Here is a 19,889-nt window from a genome sequence, read left to right on the forward strand (position 1 = left end):
TTTCCTTGTAGACAGTGTGGCCACTGCAATGGGATCATTGCAGGTGAAGTAATAATGCATCCTCTTTTAGGCACTAGACATCAGCTTAACAGCTTCTCAACGTGTGACAGCCACAATGTGATATACTGTATCAAGTGTCCATGTGGCAAAGCCTATGTAGGACAGACTTCGAGACCAATTAAAATACGATTAAATGAGCACAAATCAGTGATACGCAATTACAAAGGCGAGTTGAGCAAAGAAGGAAAAGAAAAAGATAAAGGGTCAATACGGAAGGAAACACTCCTAGCCAAACATTTCTTTACACTGGGTCACCAGGTGTCACAGGTGAGATGGCAGATTATTGAGAAGGTGAATAGGAGACAGGGACAGGATATAAAAAGGACTTTGCTCCAACGTGAAGCTTATTGGATTTGGCTCTTGCAAACGCGTTTTCCCAAAGGGTTGAATGAGGATTTTAACATGTCTTGTTTTTTATAGAGATTAACATCTGATTTGTGATACTTTTTAATAAAGATTGTTTTTTTTAATGTTTTTTTCACAGATGATTACTTGGGTGGGAATGAACTTACCTTATATGAACAATCAGTGTCCTGCCCTGCACACATGTGGTAGGGTAAGCTAGTAATTATGTTACAGCTGTTTGTTTGTTGTTTCCATCGATTTATCCTCTGTTGATATTTTTGTATGTGCGTTTTTATCTTACACTAATACACTTGCATTAATCATTGCTCAATTCTTACGTTTTATACACATTGTATTTTAATGTTTGTGTAAAAAATTTAATTTCCCATGTTTTAAACACATTGAATTTTAATGAGATATATGGTTCATTTACCCTCTAAATGAAGGAGGTAACTGTTGCTATTTGACACTTATGATGCACACCAATCACAATTCGATATGTTAATCGAACACACTCACCTGTGTATTTAAATGCATTTTTTGCACACTTTCGTATGCTTGACAAAGGGGTATTGTTCCCCGAAACGTTGCATTGCACTCCGCTTGCACAATAAAATAATTGGAAGATTTCACCAGTCCTGTGTGCTATTGGTTCCTTTTCTACTAAGAAGTTTGTGAGGTTGCCGAGCCTCTACCTTTGTGCACCAGGCATCTCTGTTTGAATCGAAGGGTGTGCGTAGTCCTACATTGTTGTATCCTGTAAGTAAGGCTGACAGCATTGCTTTCGTCACAAGGGGCCCCCACCGGTGTACACTATCCAGCTGGCAACTTGTCGGGGGGAGGTTAGGTGTGCACACCAGGGTTATGCTGGGGCTATTCTTATTAAAATTTCATTGTTGTTACAGTAATACGTTACCTATTTTACTCCATATCTAACCTTTTCTTACAGCTTCAGCTGTTTAATTAAGTAAGGCTGTGCCTGTTGCATTGCCATTCTTGTTTGCCTGTTCACTGGATCTGGGGTGTCACCAGTATACTTTGCAAGATCATACCCATTAGCACAATTTCATAACACACTCATGGGTGTGCTACAATTAATGATTTTAATTCAATAATACAGTATTTGAATGATGATTTTTTTTTTACCAGATATAAGCAATTTTACATTGCTGATACAATGAATTTTAACAACAGCTTTTTCTTTTCTTTGCTCAGTAACTTTATGTTAGGTCTAGTCACTGTTTATGGACTGGCAGGTAGGAGATTGTGTGCTGAGTAACCCTGGGTAAATACAGTGGCATAACAAGACAGTGCAGTGCACCCCTGCAAAAAATTTCCTGCCTCTGCCCGGCTCTTCCCTTCCGCTTGAGCGAGCTTGCCTGTGCAGGGAGCAGCTTCCTTGGTTCTCCCCTCCCACTCAAGCGCATGTGTGCCTGCTATCTTAGGCAGCTTGTGCACATGTAAATTTGCTGTGATATAGAGGTCCACAAGCCCCCTTTTTCTTGGGCCCCTCACGACTACGGGGTCTGCTTCTTTTATAGTTACTAGATATTGATAATGATTAGATAATGACCAGAAGCCATAGCACGGTGAAGACATACTTCCGCTACTTCTGAGCTACACCTGTGTGCGCCTATGGTTAAAAGGTTAAAAGACAAGAAATTTTCAGGAGCAGAGGAGGTGTATACAGTACTTACCCTGTTGTAATAGTTGGCCAAATTTCAACCCAAACTCAACCAAACAGCAGTAAACCTGTGGGGTCACCACTATTGACAGGTTATAGGTAGAGGCTGGGGGTTCAGGGCTGGTGGAAGACAGAAGTCCAAGACATACCAGAAACAGTTATCCCAATTATCACTGACAAATTATGATAAAGTTGATAATTGAGCTGCTTTAGATGTGCAAATCTCCAACACAGAGAGCAAGGAATATTATTGTAAACTGAAACCCATAAAAAATGACACAGGCTATATGGAAAACAGTCATGATATGATTTTGTGTATGACAATCAGGAGCCACAATCCCAGCGATTGCGGATTAAAAGTCGCGGCGAAAAGTCGCCGCGAGTCAAATCGCTGCGCTATCGCCTAGTGTGGCCTTACCCTTAGAGTGAGAGGTGAAGTGGTTGCCTCTTGTGAAGTCCTATTTCATTTGGAATTTTATCTCTCCATGTCTGAAACTGCACCCAAGAAAAGCACGACTTGTAAATACAACATTCATTAACAATGGGGTCTTAAGCTGGCCATAGACATGCAGATATACCTGCAATATTAGACTTACAATCGGACATCACTTACAGCTTGTCCCTTGTTCTGCCGGAATTGAACTGGGGAACTTCTGGTTTAAAGCTACTAAATTAATCACTTATTTGTAGTGATGAAAAAACATGGCAGTATTGAAAAAAAAAAACACCCATTGACTCCAATGTAGTATCAATGGGCAGTAGCAGTGAAAAAAGACTATAAATGCCAATGTTTTTTTGCATTCAAAAAGTTGCAGAGGAAAAATGCCCAATGGCCTCAAAGCATTTCATGAACAGAGTAACAGATTTGCTCATCATTACTGCTTCGATTTTATTTCCCATATATAAGCTCTGTCCATAATTTGCATTTTGTACAGAAAGTGCCCCACACAAATATTAAATCCTACATATTAACTGTTCTGTATGCTGAATGTGTCGTTTTCTTCCACTCTTGGCAGGTAAACACAGGACTTCAAAAAAGGATAACACAGATCAAACCTTCCAAGCAAAGAACCTCATGCTCCACCCTAACTACAAACCCAGAACATTCCAGTTTGACATTACCCTAGTGCAGGGGTCCCCAACCTTTTTACTCGTGAGCCACATTTAAATGTAAAAAAGATTTGGAGAGCAACACAAGCATGAAAAAAGCATCCATGGGGATGTCAAATAAGGGATGTTATTGGCTATTTGGTAGCACCTATATGGACTGGTAGCCTATAGGAGTATCTGTTTGTCAGTACATCTGGTTTTTATGCAACCAAAACTTGCCTCTAAGCCTGGAATTCAAAAATAAGCACCTGCTTTGAGGCCACTAGGAGCAACATCCAAGGGATTGGTGAGCAACATGTTGCTCGCGAGCTACTGGTTGGGGATCACTGCCCTAGTGGAACCTTCAGGCAATGCTTTTCTCAATGATTATGTGATGCCAATTTGCCTGCCAGAGGAACAAGTCCAACAAGGTCTATTGCATAACTGCTTTAGATTTATAAACTAGTTGTTTGTTCTATGTTAACAATAGGATCATCTGGGTATTAGGGTACATGTTTTGTCTGTTTTAACATCCATGTTTTGTTGTTGTAATGGTCAATGCTGGTCAATATATTTTTCCTGGCTGATGAACAGTGGGTGGTTGTTGGGGGCCCCTAAAAACATTCTATTTTGGTATACCGCATCCCACAGAGTATAAAATGTGTTTTTGGTGCCTGAGCTGCAGAAGACTTGCCAGGGTCCCAATGAGATCATTTAGCAGTCATTTAAACCCTGTTATTTGCCAGTTTTGACAACCATAATATATTCCATGGGCCCTAATGGTAACAGCAGCGTTTTTCCTTTGTAAACTGAAGTTTTTCAGATGAGTATCCCATTTGGTCAGACAGTTTAACTACTCACCAGATCAACTGGGGATTAAGGGCACATATAACCACTGGAGTACAATCACAGACATCCACAGGAAAGATAGACTTCATGGTGAATAATTAATTATTTGTATATGGTACAAAAAACTTGTTTCAGGGATTAGCCTTTGTCTATATATCCATGCTTCATAGAACTCCATTACACTACAGACATGCAATTTAGCCTTTCAGTAGAAGATAGAGGCAAAAATGTCCAAGAGTATCTGAAGATTCACGTCACTCTGTGCAATGCAGAGTTTAATTACAAATTTACAGTATCACAGAGTAGAGCTCACTTACTATGACTAGTACAATGTGCAAATGCTATGGTTTTATTACCCACAATGCAGTGTTCTCTCTTATTTTTCTGGTGTAACTTGGGGAGTTTTTTAACAAAATATGTTGAAATTGCTTATTAATTAGGGCCTTATGGGCCCCTTTACCTCCTGGGCCCCCCTGCAGCTGCAGGGTCTGCTTCCTCTGTAGTTACGCCCCTGTCTGCAATGGTAAATCACACATAAATGGTGTTTGTGTTTTCTGGGGTTAGTGTGGGTAAGAAGCGAATCATTTCCAGTTTGTGTTTGTAAAACTGGAAAAGGAATTAGAATATGATTCATAACCTCCACATCATTTGTATGAGTGGGCACAGTATGGAAATGGTGCGCTGGGAGTGATTTCTCCTTCTCCCAGTTTTGATTGCAGATTTGCAGGCCTCCCTTGTTTTCCAGCACTTTACACCATTATATAAATATAGTGGAGGTTGTATAAAAATCAAATTGTACAAATATCATTGTAAGTAGCACAATGTGGTTCTGCCATAAGGCCCACATCATTTACTCAAAGGTGCAAGTTTTACACCTCTAGCAAATGAGGCCCACAGTCTGATGAGTGGAATAATTATTTTTAAGATAATGGCTGCAGCTCAAACTTTATACTTAGGACTCGATCACACAGCATTATAATTATTGATGAAAGAGCACAGCAGTTTCCAGTGATTCCATGGAATTAATTTCTGGCTATTCCATTTGCTGTACCACAATGACTAAATTCTTCTTCTGCCAAAATAATTAAGTAATTACAAGATAAGAGCACACATGAACCTTAAAGTAATGGCACATGGGGACAAGTTGTCTATAGTAGCACTGATTCAAACATGGGCAACAAATCTATCTGAAATGCTTTCCCTTCTGCAATATAGTAGATCTCCAATGGGAAAACATATTCAGCACTTAGTTTTCCGAAGTCGTCCAAAGCTGCCTCACAAGGAAACTTTAGGCGACTTCTGAAAATGAAACACCTCATATGTTTTACCATTGGCGATCTACTTTATCTATTGTCTCTTTTCACCTGTGTGGCACTATCCTTCGAGTCCAACACTGGAGAAATAGTGATATTTTCCTTTACTGAATAATCAAAGTTGTGACTGTATCCATGACAATCTTCTGTAGGACCAGACTGAAGTGGCTGCTGTAAGGTGCCACAGGCAGTAACTATTTATTGGGCCTGAGGGGAAAGTATGTATGTACTTGTGACTGGGCCTATTTTGCATCTCAGTCCAGCCCTGATCCAAGCTGTAGCTGGAATAATAGTCAGTGAATACTTTTTTTACTTATATACATACGATGAGGCTTGTGTGTCAAGTTTACTGTAATGAAGCATTTTCAGAAGTATATATGAAAACTATTAATGAGGAACCCCACTGGACACTCTGTACTCTGGACACCCCACTGTACTTGTGAGCCTCCCCCCCACTCTGTTGTTATGTCTGCATACAGAAATACTATAAAACAAAACAGAATAAAAAAACAATTCTATTCTTATTTCAGATCGAAATTTCTGTGGTGGACCATACTTCATGAAAGGCTTTGGAACTGTTAGTGACTGATGAAATGACATGTGCCGGATTCAAGGAAGGTACAAAACAATTAACATGTTTACTAACATTGGATATAAATATCTCAGGAGATCTCTGTAGATGTTAGCCATGGCAACCAATCAGATTTTTGCTTTTGATTTCTAACTTGTAGGTGACTGGTTGCCATAGGCAACATCTTCAGAGATCTCCAGAGATATTTATCTCCATTATTAGTAAACATGCCTCGTCAAAATCCTTGCTAGATGTCAACCTACAGTGTAAAGTGTACATTCCCACTGAAGCTGGAGAAATAAAATAAAGGATGCCAGGGGGTTCTTGCAGCAAACAATATAGAAAGTTTTATTGTCTAAGACAATAAATCCACAGGGTTAATACTCACATCCACAGAGATAATGGCAGACAAGATGATAAAATCATCATCATTTATTTATATAGCGCTGTCAAGATACGCAGTGCTTATAAATGCCAGAACAGTTAGGCAGAAACAGCAAGATGTGACACCATGTGGAGTAATCGGGTAGTTGCATACCTCCCAACTATCCCGTTTTGAGCAAGACAGTCCAGATTTTGACAGCTCAACCCACAATCCCGGCTTGTTACTGAAATATCTTGACTTTCTCTTTGATCTCCTGCACTGAACAGCCAGAAAAAGATACAAAGTTTCTAACTTAATTGGCTTTTGGCAGAGAGGCAAGAATAGATACTTAGATACTTTTGTAAAAATATAAGATAAGCAGATCTCTTGGAAGAACTTAGACTCAAAGCTTAAAGGGCAATTCACCTTCATTAGCAAAACTGTAATAACACATAAAAACCACAGAAATGTGTTCAAACTTACATAGCCTGCCAAATTTATTAAAATTAACATGGTAATTATGGGGTGTGGCCACACAAAAAATGGGTGTGGTCAAACAATTTGGAGCTATACACATGGCAAATCTTTTTGTTCCTCTTTCTATTTCAGAAATGTTGGGAGGTATGTAGTTGAAGATGCACCTCTAGGATTGAATGTCCAGGCATGATCCCATACAGTGGAATAATCAGGGAGAATATATCTAAAGCCTGATTCCCTATTCTGCTGCGATCCCTTCAATATAGGCAGAGTCGGAGCCTAGGGGAGAGCTACAGTACTCCCTACTAAGATCCTGTTTGGAGCACAGGCTGCTCATGCTACTTAAACTCACTATCTTACTCTCCTAGAGGCTACTATAAAATAATCAGACCTGTCTCTGGCTGCCCTCATACACTGGGTCCCTGTTCCCAGATTTATTACTAGAGGTACTGGTCCCCAGGTCTGGACTGGGAGTCAAAATAGCCCCTGACATTCCAATTATAGAGAGGCCCGATCAGCTCCCCACCAGCCCACTAAATAGTGACTGTCTATGGCCTGCTGGTCCCTCTATGGAAGAACATTACTGGACTGGATCAAAGAGAAAAGTGGGGTGCAATATTGATGACTACAATCTTCTTGTAAATTGTAAGTAGTATTTTAAGTGCAAATTATGGTTCAGAGCTACAGTGTTTTCTATGTATTTCAACTCCCTCTCATTTACTGAATTTGTAGCAGTGATATCCCATTAAAACCAGCAAAGGAAAGCAAACTAATAAAAAATATATTCAATTATTACAGAAATCTAGAAATCCATATGCATGTATAAAATGTCCCAAACTATATATATATAAAATGTGACCAAACTATATCAAGTCAGGGGCAGCTCTGATTCATTTTGAAGACTCATTTGTGTTATGTGCACCTGACTTTGAACATAGACAATGTACATTAATCCAGTACAGGAACTCAGACGTTTGCTGTTATTATAATTGTAGTAGGCTGATAAAAACCTGTCTGATAAATGAGTGTGATAGTTTACGGCACTGGTGAAAATCTGCAATTGAACTACAAATGAGATACCTGTTCTCTTGGGGGATTGACCTGTTTAAAGGCCCTGCAACAGTTTTTCTTTGAACACCTGTTCATTGCAGTTTCAATCTGTAAATGTTACTACTTCCCCTTCCAACCATATGCTGCTCTGTACTTGCCAACCAGCAAGTAGTCCAACACACTGGAGACTGAGAGGCGACAAGCCCAATGTTAAGTAGTGACTTCATTTTGCCTTACTATACACATTGTGTAGTGTGTATTGCTACATAGCTATACATGGAATAAAAATATACAAATCTGAGTGTACAAAGTTTCTTTACTTTTTCACTGCTTAAATCTACTTCTCTAATGTGCAAGCTGGCCTATTTTCAATGTCCCCCTAAGACAGCTATGACTTAAGTTTACTACTTGACATACTGCTTTAGGTCATCACTTGTTCCGAGAAAAATAAATGAAATATACAACAAAATATATGTGTAAGAGAAAAAAAATACCATGTGTTATTTATTCAAATAATATATCATAATTAAGAAAACAAATGCTAATAGAATGGATCAAATGTACATACTTACAGTAATTGTTAATACTCAATGAACTCTGCTTGTTGTTGATCTCTGAACCTCACTACCGCTACAGGCTTCAAAGCAGAGGATTCAAAAGAAGCCTTAGGGAAGAGTTTGTGTTTTATACTATGCAGCTTAAAGAACTTTTGGGATGTACATTTTATGTTAGATATTGACTGGTGTGTGAAGTATTGCAGTGAAGAAATGATAACCAGACACTTGACAGAGGTCCCCAACCTTTGATATTCATATGAGCTAAATTTAAATCTAAAGCAAAGTTTATGAAAGCCAGCCAATGCAAGATATAAATGTCATATAAATGAGATAAAATGTCATCTGACTTCTTTGTTTCATCAGCTGTTGGGAGAATGCTGAGTGCCGTAAGAGCCTAAAGAAGCCTTATATTGGCTGTACACTGATGTTGTTGAGGACCTATGGAGTCCCCTAACTTCCAGCAGGTGCAGAATGCAGGTATACTCCAAATGCAAGTTCTTAATGTATCTTGTTTAAAAACCACTGGTACTCATGAGTCTTTCTAAGAGGGTGTGTTAGAGTCAGAAAGTCAGTTGTATGCAGCAGTGCTCTACCTAGGGGCAGCTGGAGCTGTAGTACATATTATGTCTATAATGCTACATACCTTTCTGACTTTTTCACTTTAGCATTACACAGATGTGATGTAATTAGCTATTGCTTGTTCCTTATAAATCAAATTTACATCTAGAAAGGTGATCCCAAATCCTTCCTTGAGCACGTTGAACTCCCAGTGATTACCATGAAAAGTGCTGTCCCAGAAATGAAAATCCGCTTGAGTAATTGGCAGGACAGGGGGTCTATTGTAGATTAATGTGCACTTAGAAAGCACATTATTATTTAATTAATTCCAATTTTAACATTAATGCAAAGTTTAACAATATAGCATACATGAGTTTTTATAGTTGGTATAGCCATAGATACACTGTGCTTTCAAAAACACAAAACTATGGATTTAACGTTTTATCACCTGGAACCCCACGTGAAATGTATTTTGACCTATGAGTGACTCTGGTTATATGTCAGATCCATGACAGAAGCATAACCCACATATTACACCTCTCTCATATATAAAGTAGTACACGTTGCAGTTTCAAAAATGTCCACACAGTGGTGTAAATGTACTTCCACAAACAAATAAGATAATTAGACAAGTATTTTTTGTAACCTAAGTTCTAAGTGATTTTTTAATGCATTTTGGACATACAAAACAAAGAAATTATAAACGGTACTTTTTAGTATTATACATTTTCATGGTTTCAATACAAACTTCAGGGTAGTTCATGTATAGTAGTGAACAATTTCAGTTATTCAGACCCCAAGAGATTTGCAGACTTCCATTTTATGATCATTATTTGGTCAGCAATGCAAAAGGATTTCTCGCTCCCCAACTACATCCAATTCCTAAGATGACCCTTTGGTTGTATAATAGTCGCACCACCAAGCCTTAGTATGAAGATGAGCAATATTAATTATGTTTGCTGTCATCTCCTTTAATTGTTTGTTTTTCTCTATCATATGTGTTACATCTGTTAATCATTCCAAAAAGCCTTGAGGGGGGAGTCGTACAATTATTTTAATTAAATCATTCTTTCTTATACTTTTATTACATTCTACATTACCCACTTATTTCTGTCTCTGTGCACCAAGACCTTGAACACTGGTACACATGCCCTAGCATTTAACAAAAAAAATGTTTATCCTCTGGAAATGGGCTTTCTCTGATGCTCCACTGACCCCTGCAGTCAGATTAGCTCCAATTCCACTGCATTGCAAATTTCCCTCCTTATATAGCTCTTTCTGAATTGTTTGAACATTTACATCAGTCGCCAATCATGACCAGACGCAACAAGAATCATTTACTTTAACTATACCATTTCAGATACCAATAGCAAACTCAGCACATCATTCCATTCATTTCAACCAATGGCTGTAAAGTGATTACATTAAGGGGCATTGAGCAGCTTGACCATCATTCCTTTTTAGCAGATATGGAAATACTCTTAAATTTAATATGTGCTATCTGGATTGGTGAGTGTGTCAAAGAAAAGAAAAAATTCACCGGCACACAAGACTGCTTTGTGCTTGCCGTTTATTAGTGCGGAAGTGCACAAAGCAGACTTGTGTGCTAGTGAATTTTCTCCTTGGATACTTGGGAGAGTGCCAAAACCTCCATCACCGTGCACCAAGCTTATCTTGCTGGGTAAGTTATGGGTGTGCAGTTGCTCCATATGTTCCTGTTCAAAGAAAATAGAAACTGGAATGGTCTAAATTGCGGGTTTTTAACTAAACAGTTTGCTTGCAGATGTTTATCAGCATTCAGTCCTCTTGATGTTGCAAACTGCAATTCCTGTCAGCTCCACCAGCTCTCCACCAGCATTGTATGAATTTGCAGTTTTACATATAACTCCACACAGATTGGTGGTTGGATCACACACTTGCACCTAGTGCTTGTACAAATGATTCTCTATAACAATGCACAAACCATATCTGGATCATATACAAAGCACTAATGTGAAGGGGGCATGGGGCTGGCACTTCTGGCAACTTATTTAGACACACAAGTATTTACTAATAGATATCTGCATCCCTGTTACATTTGCCTAACATGCAAGCTTCACACAAAGAGGCCTCATGGGGTTTTGTCTTCTTTGAGAGGAAAAGATTTATATTTGCATTTGTACTTATCACCTCATTGTAACAATTCTTCCTGATCTTGTTAGCCAGTCTCATCAGAACGTCATCCATTTTGTCTTGTTCAAACTCTGCTGTGAGCAATGTGTCACTGCTGCAGCTTCTGCATTTCTGTCTGTAGGTTCTCAAGTAGACTTCTCCACCTTCTGAGTTTATAAGGCAGTAATGAAATGTAAGAGAGACACGAGCTGAGTTCCAAACATGGTGGCAGTTAGAACAAGTGAACCTAAACAAAAACAATGCCAAAAGAATATTAATCATCATGTAGCAATGCCATGGAAGTAAGATCTTATTCCTGAGAACTGTTGTCTTTCTGGGTCTAGCTATATTGCAACACTCTTTCCTATGCCTGTTGCTTTCTTTATTGTCTGCTTACTATAGTGCAATATATAGAAATATATAGAGAAATAATGCCATAGTTACATAGGTAAGTTGGTTTAAAATGAAGCCCAATGTCCATACATACACACAATCCCACTGACACCTCTATACACACTCACACAATCTACACATATCAACATCTATACTAATTGTACATTTTAGCATCACAATAGCCTTTGATATTCTGTCTATCCAAGAAATCATCCAAGCCATTCTTAAAGGCATTAACAGAGTTGGCCATCACAACATCACCCGGCAGTGCATTCCGCAACCTCACTGTCCTGACTGTGAAGAACCCCCTACGTTGCTTCAAATGAAAGTTCTTTTCTTCTAGTCTAAAGGGGTGATCTACTTTATGGGTAAAAAGGTCCCCTGCTATTTGTCTATAATGTCCTCTAATGTACTGTACTTGTGCACATCCAAAATGTAGTGTTTTAGTTAATCCATTATAGGGCTGTCTCTGCAACATAATCTCAAAGGAGACCATGTTATGATCACTATTCCCTAAATCAGTGGTCCCCAACCAGTAGCTCGTGAGCAACATGTTGCTCTCCAACCTCTTGGATGTTGCTCCCAGTGGCCTCAAAGCAGGAGCTTATTTTTGAATTCCAGGCTTGGAGGCAAGTTTTGGTTGTGTAAAAACCAGGTGTACTGCCAAACAGAGCCTCAAAATAGGTTGATAAGCCACATAGGGGCTACTAAATGGCCAATCACAGCACTTATTTGGCACCCCAAGAACATTTTTCATGTTTCTGTTGCTCCCCAACTCCTTTTTCTTCTGAATGTTGCTCACGGGTTCAAAAGGTTGGGGATCCCTGCCCTAAATGCTCACCCACACAAATGCTAGAGGTGAGTTTGGTACAGGTATAGGATCCCTTATCCGGAAACCCGATATCCAGAAAGTTCCGAATTATGGAATGGCTGTCTCCCATAGACTCCATTTTATCCAAATAATCCAAATTTAAAAATGATTTCCTTTTTCTCTGTAATAATAAAACAGTAGCTTGTACTTGATCCCAACTAAGATATAATTAATCCTTATTGAAAGCAGAACCAGCCTATTGGGTTTATTTAATGTTTAAATGAATTTCTAGTAGACTTAAGGCATGAAGACCCAAATTACGGAAAGATCCGTTATCCGGAAAACCCCAGATCCCGAGCATTCTGGATAACAGGTCCCATACCTGTATTATTAGTTATTAGAAAAAAGAGAATAATTTCTAGTAGGTTCTCAAACTAGCTGAAATAAAAAGTTGTCATTCAGCATATTAACAAACCTGCTAGCTTTTTTCTGACTTGGCAACCCTATTACCCCAGTCAATATTTGTCTGGCTAATTGAAGTCACGATAATATTTTGACCTACAGTAGTTGTGAAGCAGCTTCTAAGTAGCTGGACTTCATTCTTGTCACCTATACGAGGTGGTTTGTAGCATACTCCAATGATAATTCTCTTTGTAACCTTTTGCCCAGTTGAAATCTCTACCCAGAGAGATTCCACCCCCTCCCCAGTACCTGCAATGGATATTTCTTTAGTGCATGGCTTTAATTCAGGTTTTACATACAAACATACTCCCCTGCCCTTTTTAATCCCTCTTTCCCTCCTAAAAAGGCTGTAACCATTTAAATTCACAGTCCAGTCATGTTTCATCCCGCCAGGTCTCTGTGATACTAATTATATCATAATTTTTAGTGTATGCAAGCACTTCTAGCTCTTCTATTTTACCTGACAAACTCTGTGCATTTTCCAGCATACAGCGTAGGTATGTCAGAGAAAAATCACCAGTGACCAGTATATATATATATATATATATATATATATATATATATATATATATATATATATATATATATATATATGCCTGGTGAAAGTTTTCACTCATCATTAGTGAATAAACACACATGTAATTCACAAAGGGAATGTAAGATGCCAATATATGGAAACATAAAATCTCTATAGAAAGCACCATAAGCAGTCCTTGGCCTGTGATCAGTGTATGTGCAATTATTATCCTTTTGGGATCATATGACAGTAGGAGATAAAAGCATGGCAAGACATTCTTACAGGTATGTCAATGTATTGTTACATATAGGAGTATCAATTTGTGAATTTCAAGTCTACATAATATTCTTCAAAAATATGCTCCAAGACAAGTGAATCCGATGTGCTAGTAGTTTTGAAAGAAGTTTGTGAAGAACTGTATTTTCACCCTTTAAGAAATATACCACTTACAGTAGTAATGAGGATTTCACTTGACAGCTTTAAAGAAAACTTGTACCAAATGCAAATGCTAAAGGACAGCCTGCATTTCTGCATTTTCTAAGTCAAGTCCAATTTACCTGCCAAAGGAAGACGACTGGTAGATTTTCCAGCCGTTTTGCCTCTGATCTGATGTTAAGTCATCTGTTAGGTCATATTTAATTTGTAGAGCCCAGTTATGGCCATGACGCTGCACTAGCTCTGTCTCTTGAATGCTTTGAAAAACATCTGCCCAGCTGCTGTATTGTCCTCCTGCCATTCTGAAATGGTAACAATGAGACTGGTAAGAACAATCATGTATTTAACACATTCAAGTAAACCCCTTTAAAGGAAAACTATACCCCCAGAATGAATACTTAATCATATTAAGTTCCCTATTAAAGTATATTACCAAATTTGCAAATAGGTTATAGTAAATAGTGCCCTTTTACACCTTTTTTCTTAAGCCCACATTTTATGATATTCGCTCCCTCAGAGATCACTTGACCAGAAATATAACAGCTCTAACTGTAACAGGAAGAAGTGTGGGAGTAAAACACAGAAGTTTGTCCATTAATTGGCTCCTATGACCTAACATGTACAGTATAGTTATTTTGTATGCACCATGAATCATAGGATCCCAGGGGCCGGGCCATTGTTCTAAAGATGGCAGTTTTCTATTTAGGGTTACTCAATGGCACATACTTCTAAAAAAAGTGTCTTTTTGCGAAAATGGTTTATTTAGATGAAGCAGGGTTTTACTTATGAGCTGCTTTATGTAATATATTTTTATAAAGCCTTATATTGTTTGTGGTTATAGTTTTCCTTTAAAGGAGAACTATATAAGTTTCCTCCCATGGAATGAGAATTTTCTAAATATAATCATTATGAATTCTCTTCTGTTTATGAAGGGGATAGTCTACCTTCTACATGATTTTTACTATGATATAGACAGTGATGTTCTGAGTTCCAGCAAGATGATTTCTTGCTCTGCCCCTAAAATGAGTATCTATTAAGACATTGTTGGGAGAACAGTCAAAGAGGAAAGCATGCAAAATATTTGTGGTTTCTGGTTGGCAATCACTGGTATAAAGGGTTGACATATTAATCTTAATCTATTATATTCTGTGGCAATGTGCAATACATTGGGGATAATACATATAAGCATATGGTCATTAATGACCAACAGCCCAATAACTCCGTTTGTCTTGCTGTGGTCTAACTAGGTCAGTAACTCAGAAACAACATTGACAGGTTGTATTAATGAATCAACAGAAATAACAGAACAAGAAGCATGAGCAACACCATGATCACAAAGGCTACAGCCCCCTCAGTTTAAAAAAGCCTGTAAATACACATATTACTCTAAGTGGGGGTAAAATAATAACAATAAAACTGTGATATTACATAACAAATAAGACCATAGCATATACAAATACATTTAACAACTGTAAGATGATAGCATAGTAAAGAACATAAATCCATACAATTACATAAAACAAATAACAAGTTAATATGACGTAAATCGTATGAATGATTGTAAACTCATTCTAAATTCTATGTATATATATATATATATATATATATATATATATATATATATATATATATATATATATATATATATATATATATATATTAGAACAGCCTGCAAACAACAATAGCTGCTAATACTAGTATTGTAATCAGCATAGCAGTGTAATCATTGTGATCATTTTGATCAAGGTAAGATCTAGAAATCATAAAAATGCCCTCACTATGTCTTCTGCATAGAATGTATTCATTTTGCTGTATAAAGTACATACCTGTTCTCTTCCAGTGATACTTTGTTGACAAGGTCTGTCTGTTTACATAGACTAAACTGTATCCTTTTAAATTCCTTTTATATGCTCCAGTGATGATGTCCCCCTCCCTTTAATCTGTTTCTCTAAAGACAGAAACCGAAAGTAATACTGGCAAGAGAAAAGTAAATCTATAAATAAATCCCTCTCCTGCCTTTAGTGCTGTGAGTAGTTTTTCTGGTACCTGAGCCAAATCTGAAAAATTGTGCTGCTCTTATATTCATTTTTAATTATTACCTATTTATAACACTAAATTTATGATGGTTCCCCACCTGACCTTCACCTGCTATTTTGTATTTTGTTTTCTATTTCCTTGACACATACCGTCTCTCAACGTTTTACCTTCTTTCCAAGGTGCAATTCTCAACTTTCTCTTAATTATGTTCCTTTTCTGTTCCTTCTTTCTCCTGTGTGCTGTTGTCTATTACTCATCTTTTATCTTCTATCCCAATTTGGTCCCAATCTCACCATATTGTTTATTAATTTACCATTTTAATTCTCCATGTGCAACACTCTCCACATTTAGCCTTTATACTCTTTCATATACTATTTCTCCTCACCCCTGAAGGAGCACAAAAGGTAAGTGTGGGGTGTTGGGTGGCATTGGGTAGCCTGCCTCAGGTGGCAGTGAGGAAGAATGTCTCTGGGTTTCTGACATGCCTGACTGGTAAAAGCAGTTTCTGCATTCAGTTTTGCTGAACATACATGCTAAAGTGCTCTCGTTTTTTATCATTGTAACCATACATACAGTATCTTTCAAGGCTTTCAATTCTTAACTTGTAGTAGCCTTTCTGAAAGTAATTGCTTATTGGTTACTAATGGCAACCCTACTGTGCAATTTAGCAGCTATGTTTGTAAACACAGCCATGCTCCTTAGTGCTTTGTTAGAGGGAATGTGCGTTGGAGGATGTCTGTGCGCCCTGTGCTTTCCACCAGTGCAAGGGTTTATTTTGTTGTTTCATTTATTTTTGCTCTTTGCAAAAAGATAAATTAAAGCTGTAAGTCTGCTATGAAGAATATTTTGCATTATGTGTAGACCCAGTGTTAACCATTAAAAAGGGAGATTCCCAAAAGAAATACTGTACACAGTTTCTGATGCCCATAAATACATAACTCTATAAGGGCTCAAAACTGTATGCAGTTATATTGTGAATATGTTTCAGTGGTGTAACAACAGGGGGGAAGACCCTGTAACCATGAGGGAACAGATGGCCCACAAGGTGGCACATATGAACTGCAACTTTGCACATTACCCAAGATGCATGCAAAATCACAGGTCACATGCCATTTTCCACACATTGGGAGTCATTGAGATTTTGTGCAGAGGGTCATAGTGCCTCCAAAGCTGCTCCTTTGCATAGTTGTGCTCAGTGATGATGTGCCTGTTTTACCTCCTGTTCCAAATTGCATACAAGTGTCTGTATTGACGCCTGGGAATCTTCTTGTAAGTAGCATAAGCTCCAGGGTGGGTTCCTACAGCAGGAAACGGCAGCAAAGCCATGCTTAAAGAATCAGACATGTATTTGATTTTCATACCAAGCAAAACACAATTGTATCAAACACAATACACTTATGAGGCCGCACTGATGCTGGAATTCTGGGAAATAACATGGCAATTTGAATTTGAAATTTGAATTTGAAAAATCCCTGTACATAGAAGTTATGACAGTTATTAGGGCTCATTGACCTTCGCAAGCACAGTGGGCAACTTCCCCTTTTTGCCACAGCGAGTTGCACGTGAAACTGCTTTCATTAAAGGTACTTGCACTTTCACATAGTTACGCTTGACCAAAGACCTGGAAGATGGCTACCATGAACTCTGATCCCTGAATCTGCACCGAGGGGTAAGTAAATTTGCCTGGGTTTAATAAGGGGTTTGTTTCATTAAAGGAACAGTGCAGACATCACTTGCACGGTGATCACCATAAATGACACCAGACAGTCTGAAAATATTCTGAGCAACTTTGTCTGATTTGGGGTGAAGCACGCACACGCACAGTTGCATCCACTTTAGGTTGGATGCAATTGTGCTAGATACAGAACAATTTTGTCCAGAGATTCACACATTTACATCTGCAATGAGGAAACAGTGTATGATGGGAAGAAAACACGGAGATTGTGCTCAAAATTGCACTTTGCCCACTGCATATCAATAAGTATATGTAAACAACTGACTTCCTGAATTTGCTAAACTAGTTTAGTCATAATTAGTCATATTTTAGTCATAAATTCTAGGTTTGCTAGGGAGTTTCTAGTGAATCTGTTTTTAGAAAGTAGCTTTTATGATACAAATGGAAAGTAGAAATACTGTTTTACAGGGCACATTCCACAGTATCAGATATATTATTGTATTTGTCTAAAGCTGGCCATAGATGCAAAGATCCGATCGTACGAATCATCGTACGATCGGACTTTCCCATCTCCCGACCCGCCACTAACCATTCAGAGCAAAGTCTTACCAGTCAGATTAGTTAAAGAACAGATCAGCAATGTTCTGCCCCTGACAGCAATCGTACGATATCTATGTCCAACCAAAGCTAGTGACAGTCTCCCACTGAAAATCGTCTGATCGGCAATACACGCAGAGATATTATTGGCAGCCGACAGAAATTTTCTAACCTGTCCGATCGACCAAACGACCGATCTCCGCCGGGCGAAAAATGTCGGGACTCTCCACACACGGTCCGAAAATCGTACGAATCCTCGATTCGTACGATCAGATCTTTGCGTCAGGGCCGGAACTAGGGATAGGCAGAGTAGGCACGTGCCTAGGGCGCAAAGCTGGGAGGGCGCCAGGCACGTACCTCCTCTGCCGCCTACCCCAAGTCCGGTTCCTTTCTCTTGCCGACTCTATGTGTTTTTCGCGATTTGTGCGCTTCTGCCTAGGGCGCCTGCCCAGCGTGGCCCGGCACTGCTTTGCGTCTATGGCCAGCTTAACAATGGCTGACCGGGCACAATCTTTCCTCTGTAACTATGATACAAAGTGCTGGCTTGTTTACTTTGAATCCTAGAGCATGAAACGAAACTAAAAAAGACATACTTTATCAGTAATCTCATTTTTCATACAGTATAATCCAACATAGCCTGAAACTGGAAAGTCACTGAGAAATTAACTTAGTTATGTTATAAATTAATCATTATTGAGCAATGTTTTGTCTTGGTCTTCATTTTAAATTTAGCATGTTTTTTAATTATTACAGTCATTATCATTCTAATATAATTATCAGTTTTGCCTCTTTTCAACTTGAAACTGAAAAGTCTGCCTTGTTGTGGTTTATATACCCAGGCAACTAAAAAACAACTTGACTGTGAGACCTTAATTTTGTTATTATTGTTATGTTATTGCTAGTCTTTCAGCTCAGACCATTTCCTATCCATCCTCTATTATGGCTTGCTAACTGCTGATCAGTTAAGTTGCTAAGCAATTAGATATTTACATTAAATATCAAGCCTGGAAGCTGCAAATAATCAAAAAACATTTTAAAATGAAGACTTAGGTCGTTTACTGACTGCAGGGTATCATGAAAAGTGCAAAAAAACCAAACGTAATCTGTCTTGTTTGTTTCTAGACCTGCCTCCTGCCAGTCCCCTAACTGGTCTACCTCCCAACATTTCGGAAATAGAAAGAGGGACAAAAAGATTTGCCAAGTGGAGAGCAGCAACATTTTTTGACATTGCCCATTTTGGAGGCCACACCCCCTAATTACCATGTTTATTTTACAAAATCTGTCAGGTTTAGAAAGTTTGAATACATTTCTATAGTTTTAATATGTTATTACAGTTTTGCTAATGAAGGTGAATAGCCCTTTAAGATGCAAGTCACAGTTTCCCTGCTTATCTTAAATTGTTACAAAAATATCAAAGTACACCTGCCACATATTCCTGGCCCTCTGATAAAAGCCAATTTAGTTTAAGAAACTTTGTATTTTTTTCTGGCTGTTCAATGCAGGAGATCAAAGAATAAGTCAGGACATTTCAGTAACAATCGGGGACTGCCGTTTGAGTTGTCAGGACTGTCCCACAAAAAAACAGGACAGTTGAGAGGTATGAACTTATGCATCATTCAAGTACACAACTTAGGGAATGCTTTTGCATTTTTGTCTGCTGTCTCTTTAATTGACCCTTTAATCATGCCTGAACGCAAATAGGGGCAAGGTTGGGCACTTGTCCCCTCCCCAAGAATTTTGCATACTTTAGCCTGCTGTGGGAGCAGCAGGAAAACAGATCTTTGGAGTTGCTATGCTGCATGTGCAAGTGTAGGTGAGAAAATGCTTTCAATCTATCCATTTCTACACTAATCTTACTAGAATGTCTGGAGTAGCGGTGTGGGCAGCCACTGAA

At 38.4% G+C, this 19,889-nt stretch overlaps 1 protein-coding gene across 1 annotated transcript; it reads right to left on the reverse strand.

Moving 5' to 3' along the window:
* Positions 1-9,899: 9,899 nt before the first annotated feature.
* rtp3d.S (receptor (chemosensory) transporter protein 3 gene D [provisional] S homeolog) lies at positions 9,900-15,657 on the reverse strand. The gene is made up of 3 exons (XM_018265626.2): positions 15,513-15,657; positions 13,809-13,988; positions 9,900-11,315 (listed from the first exon to the last, which is right to left on the reverse strand). Exons 2-3 carry the CDS (start codon positions 13,985-13,987, stop codon positions 10,967-10,969), a joined length of 528 nt encoding a protein of 175 aa, XP_018121115.1. The 5' UTR covers position 13,988; positions 15,513-15,657; the 3' UTR covers positions 9,900-10,966.
* Positions 15,658-19,889: the final 4,232 nt, after the last annotated feature.

This window comes from Xenopus laevis, chromosome 5S (assembly GCF_017654675.1).
Source record: "Xenopus laevis strain J_2021 chromosome 5S, Xenopus_laevis_v10.1, whole genome shotgun sequence".
Classification (NCBI taxonomy): Eukaryota; Metazoa; Chordata; class Amphibia; order Anura; family Pipidae; genus Xenopus; species Xenopus laevis.